The 8802-nt window shown below is 37.0% G+C and overlaps 2 protein-coding genes across 3 annotated transcripts; both read right to left on the bottom strand.

Moving 5' to 3' along the window:
- Positions 1 to 575: 575 nt before the first annotated feature.
- LOC145099557 (uncharacterized) lies at positions 576 to 2373 on the bottom strand. The gene is made up of 5 exons (XM_079037116.1): positions 2098 to 2373; positions 1855 to 1980; positions 1515 to 1732; positions 1323 to 1447; positions 576 to 850 (listed from the first exon to the last, which is right to left on the bottom strand). The coding sequence occupies exons 1-5, from the start codon at positions 2371 to 2373 to the stop codon at positions 576 to 578; spliced, it is 1020 nt and encodes a 339-aa protein (XP_078893242.1).
- Positions 2374 to 4197: 1824 nt separating this feature from the next.
- Positions 4198 to 7088, bottom strand: LOC145097375 (uncharacterized). 2 transcript variants are annotated; one of them, XM_079034920.1, is made up of 4 exons: positions 6577 to 7088; positions 5732 to 6379; positions 5016 to 5194; positions 4198 to 4932 (listed from the first exon to the last, which is right to left on the bottom strand). In XM_079034920.1, the coding sequence occupies exons 1-4, from the start codon at positions 6645 to 6647 to the stop codon at positions 4334 to 4336; spliced, it is 1497 nt and encodes a 498-aa protein (XP_078891046.1). In that variant the 5' UTR covers positions 6648 to 7088; the 3' UTR covers positions 4198 to 4333. The 2 variants fall into 2 exon arrangements, with proteins under 2 accessions (XP_078891046.1, XP_078891047.1); XM_079034921.1 differs by having other exon boundaries at positions 5732 to 6358; positions 6577 to 7085.
- Between the last annotated feature and the right edge of the window lie 1714 nt (positions 7089 to 8802).

Below are 8802 nucleotides of genomic sequence, written 5' to 3'. Positions count from 1 at the left end.
ATTAAGACATTAAGCCATTTCTAAGCCCCAAAGGTGATATGGAAGGGTTTTAAGGCTCAAAAACCCCTTTTATGTGTGTTTACGGCCCAAGCATGCTCTAGGGCCGTAAACACATGAAAATGGTCCTTTTTCAAAGATTAAGCACGAATTTGAAGGCTAAGGATGCTAATCTATGAGTTAGGGGAGTTACCTTGATGAATTGGAGCCTTAATTTAATGATTTTGGACCTTAAGTTTGGATTGAGGAGAGAGGTTAGAGAGAGAGTAGTGAGAGAGAGAGAGAAAAAGCTTCAAATTGAAGTATTTTGGGATTTAAATAGGATTCAAGTTCGGGACACGGTGGAATTCTACCCGATACCGACGTTAGACGTGGCTTTTGGTCGTACCCGATCAAGTTGTCGTAACCTGATATGGTCGATTCTAAAAATTTTCCGATTACTAATAGGGGGTGTTAATATGAGTTCTAAACGCGTTAGGACACCCATTAAGTCATAATAGAAGTCCCACATTTATGACTTAATTTAATGACGTAAACGGAAACGAAATTGAAAACGACGAATGTATTAACGGAAAGGGTTACAAATAATGGAACGAACTCCGGGTTGTCACAACTTTAATGTTAGCCTCCACTTCAGGTACTTTAATGTTAGCTTTCGCAACAACTTCAGGAACTTCAATGTTAGCCTCCACATCAACTTCAGGAACTTCAATGCTAGCCTCCATTTCATGTACCACATCACTTGCAACTTCCACTTCAATGTTAGCTTCCACATCACTTTCACTTTCAAAGTCACTATCTCTTTCACTTTCAAACATAACTACACGTTCCACTTCCAATTCAGCTTCAAGGTCTACTTAAACATCAACTTCACCTATAAGAGGGAAAAAGTTCAGAAATGGCACACAAGTGTAATATATTAGATAAGTTAGAACCATACCTTGTTTCTTAGGTTTCTTTTTAAAAAAAACCCTGAAGTACATGGTACGTCATTTGGTCTTTGAGGACATGTTGATCTGTTATGCCCTCGTTCCCTACAAATGGTACATCTCAAGACCATTCCCCTTTTTGAGACTGTATGCCTTGTTCCCTTAGCTTCCTTCTCAACCCGATCCCTTTTCCTTTTCATTGTTGGTCTTCCAGGTAGATTTCTTTTTTTAGTGGCAATGGTTTGGTGTAATCCACTTCAGGCCACATAGCACAACAGTTTAGTGGCCTAATGTTATACCTATAACAACTTGCATACATTGATGTAGTAAACCATTCTGACATATAGTCCTTAAGGTCCCTATTAAGGCTTGAAATGGCAACATATCCATGCATACAAGGACACCTTGCTATCTGCCATGCCCTGCATCCACATTGTCTGGTATTAAGGTCTACAACATATCCGTCAGACCATACCCTTACCTCAAATTGCATATAACCAAAAGGTACCACTTGCCAAAACCTATCCATATTCAAATAGAATTTAGAAAATATTAAAAATGTCAAACATATAAGCAATAACAATTTACCTTTGTTGTTCCTTGAGCTTGTTCAAATTCAACCTTATGGAAGGACATATGTTTACATCCCAAGATTGACCTTTGCTCTTGTAGATACATAACCTTTCCATTGCATAAATATGGATTTCTTCTAACATGGTAATGAGTGGTTTCTTCCTAGCATATTTAATCACCGAGTTAAAACTTTCAGAAACACCATTTTCATATGCATCACAACTCCTATCAACCTGAAAAAATGTTTACACTAGGTTTTAGGGTCATTTTCCATCAAATGTTCATAAGCTAGTGGTTCCAGCTTCTTGATTTCACTCATACGATACTCAAATTTTTGTTGAATTGTAGATCTAACAACTCTCCAAAATAGCTTCCTAAATATCTGACCCTTAAATCTTTTCTGGAAATTAGCACAGATTTGCCTAGCACATTGCCTATGCTCTGCAGATGGAACCCTTTCATTCACAGCTTCAATTAATCCCTATAATCAATACATACAAAGCATAAGCTAAAACATATTAAGTATGGAAAATATCAATAAGTGAAGTTTGAACATTACTTTGTATTCGTCTGATATTATGGTTAGTCAATGCCCAACTCCCATTTCAATGTCATCGATCAGAAGATCACGAAACCACTTCCATGTTTCTTTATTTTCCACTGCAACCACAACCCATGCAACATGATATATGTGGTTGTTTGCATCCCTCCCAATGGATGCAAGCAACTGACCTCTACATATGCCCTTTAAGAAACAACCATCTACTCTAATTACCCTCCTACAACCCTCCATCCATTTATCCTTCAAACCCTTTAAACACACATAAAACTTTGAGAAGTATGTTTCTCCATCAGGCATCACATCTACCTCCATCTTAACTGTTGATCCAAGATTTGTCCTTTTTAGCTATTCTCCATAGCTCCATGATTTGGCATAATTCTCTATTAAAGTACCTTCCATCTGCTGAAATGCATATTTCCTAGCATTTCTGCATTGTACCTTTTACTGACCTTAGCTTTCAATTTCCTAAAGCTCATCTTTGGTTTCTACAATATCTCATTCATCAAAATGAGTTCCAATCCATTTGTAGCTTACAATGGACCCAAATTTGAATACTTTTGAACAATTATGCCTATCAGTTAAGGACTTAATCTGAAAAGACCTCTCATTCTTCATCCGGGTTGCCCACAACCTAAAGGGACAAATTTTACTCTTCTTATTCTTCTTATGTTTACAACATTTTGCAACAACTTTTGATGATCAGTTTTTTCATACCATAAATCATACCCATTCTTGACGACATATTTGGTTAGACATAGCTTCAATTTCATTGGGTTGGAAAACTTCATACATAAAACTAGGACCATTTTATCCCATTCTTGATTCTCATCAAAGACATGGAACACAACCTCATCATCTTCATCACTGACTTCATCATCATCATCATTTACTTCTTCTTGATTACTTTTAGGAATGGGTTTACCACACAACTTGTTCAAAAATTCATCATCAACTATTTTGTCAAAAGTATGCACCTCTTCATCAGTTTCATGCTCACATTCCATTATGTCTAAAATATGTGAGTCTATATCATCATCTTCTACCAACTCAGACACCTCATCACCTGTTAACACCTCCTTATCGGACCAGTCAAGAATAGGTTCATTTTAGTGGTCAATGTAGACATTCATTCTTAGCTCGTTCTTAGCCATGTAACCATCTTCAATAAACTCAAAATAATCAACATCATTGTCGATTCTTCTAATACCTTCTGTATCACAGCTTCCTCTTGTCAGCTTTGTAACCCACAACTCAAATTCTCTATAGTTCATGCCACCAAAATCCACATCACGAAATGACATTCTTATAGGCTCTAAGTACACTATCGGGTTTAGTGCAAACATTCCATTGTAATGAAAATCTATAGTGAGATACGTATCGTTAGGTGATTCCATTGTAGTGAAAATCTACAGTCGATGATTTCAAGTCCCCACTTCAATTCCAAACAATGAGCTCCTACTACTTCGATCGAGTGATTTCTGAGAAAAGTTAATTAATCGGGAACGATTTGGGAGTATTTGTTAAGAACCCTAATTAACAAAGGGTGTAATGAACATGTCATATGCCACATAATTTCTTTTAAATTAACTCATTTGAGTCACCAGTTAAAACAAACATTAGCCAGTAATACTGGTGTAAATTGAACACGTAAAACAAGTTAGTTGACTTTATATGTACGAAAAGAAGAAGTTGCCAATATGTGAGGATAAGAGATGATTACTCTCCTAAGTCATTATCCCTTTAATTTATAAAAAATATACGTTAATATTCTTATTTTATTTTTATACAAACATGTAAAATAATCATTTATTCTGATCCAAATATTGTATTTATTGCAAAAACAAATAAAAAACAATATTTATATCAACATCAAATATATGATTATAATAACAAAGAAAAAATCAAAAATAAATTATTTCGGACAAAATACTAATTTTAAGTTTAATTCATTATAAAGTGAATCATAAAGACTAAAACCAAACTATAATGGTCTGGTTGACAGTTTGAGGATGGAATGGTTAGGAAAAAAGAGTTATACTTGTAGTTTAATTTTAAGATAACCACCCTAACTTTGTCAAGTTACATGAGTCATTTCACTTAATCAAATGTCCTAATATGAATTAACAATTCGTAACATAATCAGAAAAGAAAAGTAGAATTTTAGCATAGTAGTCTAGTTATCAAATATATTATTAATGATTTATGACATCTAATCGTAACCAAAAATGACTATAAAATACCAAGCCCAAACTAAAAAAAACTACATGGTTAATCAGATCATTTCTTCTTCTTTTTGAGTAGCCATTCGAACACTATCACGATCGCGTCTAAAAACCCGATACAAAGGCGTATAAAACAAGCAACACAAACCAAAAGGAACCGCCATCATCGAAAAAAGCCCTCTTGAAAGCGCTAAAGCTTCTCTTGTGGACCCCGCAACCGGGTCCACCGATTTCGGGTCATACCCATAAATCTGTTCTGCTAAAATCCCAACCATGGGAGCAGCAAAAGACGAAAATGACCCTTCAAAGGCCCGGTCAAACGCATAAATCATGGTCCGGTGTTTGGCGGGGACCACTTCGGCAAACATTGGTGCATTGGCTGCGGTTCCATTCCAACTTATTGTAAGGCCCATAAGGAGAAGGGTAATAGCGTAAATTAAGTAGCTGTCGACCGATTGTGGGATTACGCGTAGGAGAAAGAAAGTATATGGGATTCCCATGATGGCACTGAATTGGGCACACATGATTCGACCCGTATGAGGGTAAATTTGGGATAAACGATCCGCTATGATTCCACCCAAGAGTGAACCGAAAGAACACCCGGCTCCAAATAGGCTCAAAAGAGTTGCAGCTTGTTTGTGGTCAAAACCTAAAAATGAAAATAAAGATTAGGTTTATTAAAGGTCTTGAAAAAATGCACCATGGTTAGATGCATAGTGCATACATGCTCACCGATTAGTTCGAACCACATGGTGAAGAACACCATAGCGGTCCATGGGAGCGAACCAACAAGACCTTGTAAGACGATGATTTGAAACGTTTGGACTTTCATCACGGCTTTCATCGCGGTCCATGACTCGGTCCAAATCGAACCCGAACTTGAATCACGTCCGCGTTCAATTAGTTCGTTCCTATAATAAAAAAATTCAAAACCATTAAGACTGTGTTTGTTAGTACTTGTAATACTGGACAAACTTTTCAGGGATATTTTCCATGATAAAGATGAGAAGGACTTTCACGACTTTGTACAGAGATAAAAAACGAATCATTGTCTTACCTTCTTCCACCTTTTCAGGTGAAACAAAAAAACTATAACTTATCGAATCAGTCCCAGTCTAATGCACACTGAATGCAATACAATTTGTTATGTATTGTCTTGTCAACAATCAGGTAGGACCCGTTTGTTATAATCAGGTTGGACATGTTTGTTATGCAAAACAACATAAGACATGACATGACATAACATATTGTATTACATTTGGTGTGCATTGGACTGAAACTCAATTCAATAATAAGTTACCGTTTTTTATTTCACCTAAAAACATTAAAAAGATGAAAAAGGTGAAACATTGGACACATAAAAAAGACATAGACACCCTTATTGAAAATAACACTAGGACATGTAATAAGAAACCTAACGAATCAGAATCTAAGAAAGACTTGGGTACCTTTCTAGATAATACTCTCCTCCATCACGATCAATGGAAGTTAACCTTTTCGGATCAACAACAAACATGAAAACAAGAAACCCAATCAAGCAACTTAACGCCGCCATCAAAACAAAAGCACACCGCCATCCGGGCACCCCCCAAAACTCATGACCGGCCATAATTGTCGCCACCACACCACCACCGATGCCACCCACCATCCCAACAAGACTCAAGAACCCAAACCCTGTTCCCCTCACATTATCACTATACGTATCAGCTATAAACGACTGGAGTGCAGGAATCACAATCGCCAATCCAAATCCATTTACAGCTCTCCAAAAAGCAACCTGACTGAAATAATGACTACCACCAACAGCGCCGGTGGATAACGCCCAGCATAGTGTCCCCATTGCAAGAACTGTCGGCCGATCGTAGGTTAAAACCAGGATTCCGGCGATCGGAGACGCCAGACCTTGAACGAAGTTTCTGATAAACGTGAGGTAGCCCAGATCAGAGGGTCCGGCGTTGAACGCTTCACTGACTTCTTTGTATACAGATGGAAGAAGATTTTCATCGGCTCGCTCCATTATCGAGGCCAAATTGATTATAATCAGAGAAAGAGAAATCCCAAAAAGTCTCCGTGTCCTGTAGGGAAAATAGAAAGTTCTAACCATATCACTTAACAGTTGATTTTTGAATGTATGTGTCAGAAATTAGAACAAAAACGAGACTAATTTGAAGTTTTGAAGTACAAAATGAATCAAACAACAAGAACGAGTCAACTTTAATCAATCAAAAAGGGGATTGAAATGGAAGATAAATGAACATAGCAGAGATGAAATAGGGAAATAATCGAAACTTACTTCATGGTTCGCAGATTCGATTTAGGAAACAAGAGTTTAGATCGATTGATGACGATATTACGTAATCTCATCCCCGTGCTAAAAGATCAAAACTCTGATTAAATTCCAGATCCGAAGATAGTACTGCGTCTCCTCCTGCAACGAAATTGATCCACCAAACCTTCCCATCGTGTTGCCCCACTAATTTTTCAAACACCCACCAAAATTGAATATGCAAATCACGCACACAAACTATCAATCCAGGAAATCAATTGAACAAAATGGAATTTTAAAAATTCGGATTTGGTGGGATTTGGTGAGAGTTCAACGTTTGACCCGGCAAAGATTCTAAATCGATTAATTACAAACTTGATTGTGTTTAGAAGTTTGATACGCCGGTTTATCAAAAAAATATCTGGTGAATCTTCATATGATATTATGAATTAGATTAGATTGAAACTAACTTGATCTTTGACTTTTTTGGAAAATTTTCTTTTATTTTTCTTGGTGGCCTCTATTTTGATAACCACGATCTACGTAGATCGATACGATCCACGTGGGGAATCTTTTTTATTTATGGGCGGAGATAATTTATCATTTAAATTAGGGCACAAATTAATTAAGGACAAAATTTAAAAAAATGGTCCTTGTGGTTTTTGAAAAGTGGCAAGGTGAGACTAACTTATAAAAACGTTCCATAACTGCCCTTAGGGTTTTAAAAAATGGCATGGATTGTATTCGCTAACATTCTGTCTCATCATCAACACCACCATGCACCACCAATATACCCCAAAATAACTATTTTTTAAAGATATTTTTCTAATCATCAACACCACCATGCACCACCACTACCATCCACTATCAACCATCAATAATGAATACGATTGATTTTCCCGTCATATTTGCCAAATATAACATGAATGATCAGATATTATAGATTATAGATTGGCTTCAATTTTACGAAGATTTCTATCGATATCATCTTCCACCATCAATGGTAATTATATCAAGGTTAGTATTTCACCCCACCATCGACCGCCATCCACCACCACACTAAAAACAAATCCAAAATTTTATATAGAATGTTTTTAATCCTTTAAAATCAAATATAAATACAAAAACAATGATACTTCATCCTTGATAATCCTTTTTAATGAAATAACCAAAATGAAAAACACAAAGCATGCAACTTTAATTAGCCTTTACACACATCTTAGAGACCTTTGCCAGTAGACCTCACAATGGAGCGAGTTTGGAACGAATTGACCTTGATTCAAACCCTTTTAACAAATTTAAAAATACTATCCAAACTAGCTCCTTTAAAATCAAATACAAATACAAAAACAATGATATTTCATCCTTGATAATCCTTTTTAATGAAATAACCAAAATGAAAAACACAAAATGTAACACCTGAAATCAGAAAGGCCAAGAAAGGAAATGTAACATCCCAAGTCAGAATCAAGAGTTCAGGGGGTAAAGTGTAAATAAAGAAGGGGACTCGACGAGTAGCTATTCCGACTCGTCGAGTCGGAGCGGGATTTTGGTTGCGAGTTAAGTGACCAACTCGTCGAGTCGGTAGTTGGACTCGACGAGTTGGTGCTGAAGAGAGAAAAACCTTAATCCCGGGGTTGTGCCCTATATAAAGAATGTTATGTTCCTCCTTCAGCCTCTTTACCTTCCCTTTGAGTTATAGAAACCCCAAAATTCGTGTGAGGCTTCATTGTTGAGGAGATTGAGGGCTTAGAATAGGAAATTGGTGGAAAGAGCTTGAGAAATTGGAAGTTAGCATCAAGGGCTTGTATAGATCTGTGATCTACATCAGTTTTGGGCACATCTCTGAGGTAAGGAGCCTTATCTTAAGCTATTTCCTTTTTGGTTTATCCTTGGTGGTTGTTTTGGGAGTCCCTTAGCTTGTTTTGAGACCTATCTCGGATTTGGGAGTTAGATCTGGGGTTGCTGCTCCAGATCTAGACTCATGATGGCTTAGAATGTCATAAAGCTTCAGTTCTTGGGTTGTTGGTAAAGCCCCTTTGTCTAAAACCCAAGCCCTAGTGTGTTTTGGGCTTATATCTCCTTTGTATCACGTAAAGTTTGCAACTTTACGTGAGGGATAGCTTGTAGAAGGGTAGATGTATGGATTGGAGCCCCTGCATGGCTTGAAAAGCCTCTGAATGGATTGAGAACTGGAGATACTCGGCGAGTCACATGAGTGTACTCGAGAGTTGTATGAATATGTGCATGGAC

This window comes from Lactuca serriola, chromosome 4, assembly GCF_051521515.1.
Source record: "Lactuca serriola cultivar US96UC23 chromosome 4, Lser_US96UC23_V15, whole genome shotgun sequence".
Taxonomy (NCBI): domain Eukaryota; kingdom Viridiplantae; phylum Streptophyta; class Magnoliopsida; order Asterales; family Asteraceae; genus Lactuca; species Lactuca serriola.
The sequence above is the reverse complement of the archived record's forward strand: the minus strand, read 5'-3'. Positions and strand labels throughout refer to the sequence as shown.

Excerpts from the sequence above, each read along its gene's own strand:
- LOC145099557 (XM_079037116.1), bottom strand. The coding sequence starts at position 2,373 with ATGGAGGTAGATGTGATGCCTGATGGAGAAACATACTTCTCAAAGTTT. Across the intron at positions 1,733-1,854 it reads GGAAGCTATTTTGGAGAGTT|GTTGATAGGAGTTGTGATGC; the intron begins GTTAGATCTACA and ends ACATTTTTTCAG. Across the intron at positions 1,448-1,514 it reads AAGCTCAAGGAACAACAAAG|GTTTTGGCAAGTGGTACCTT; the intron begins GTAAATTGTTAT and ends GAATATGGATAG.
- LOC145097375 (XM_079034920.1), bottom strand. The coding sequence starts at position 6,647 with ATGAGATTACGTAATATCGTCATCAATCGATCTAAACTCTTGTTTCCT. Across the intron at positions 5,195-5,731 it reads GGAGAGTATTATCTAGAAAG|GAACGAACTAATTGAACGCG; the intron begins GTACCCAAGTCT and ends TTTTTATTATAG. Across the intron at positions 4,933-5,015 it reads CATGTGGTTCGAACTAATCG|GTTTTGACCACAAACAAGCT; the intron begins GTGAGCATGTAT and ends TTTCATTTTTAG.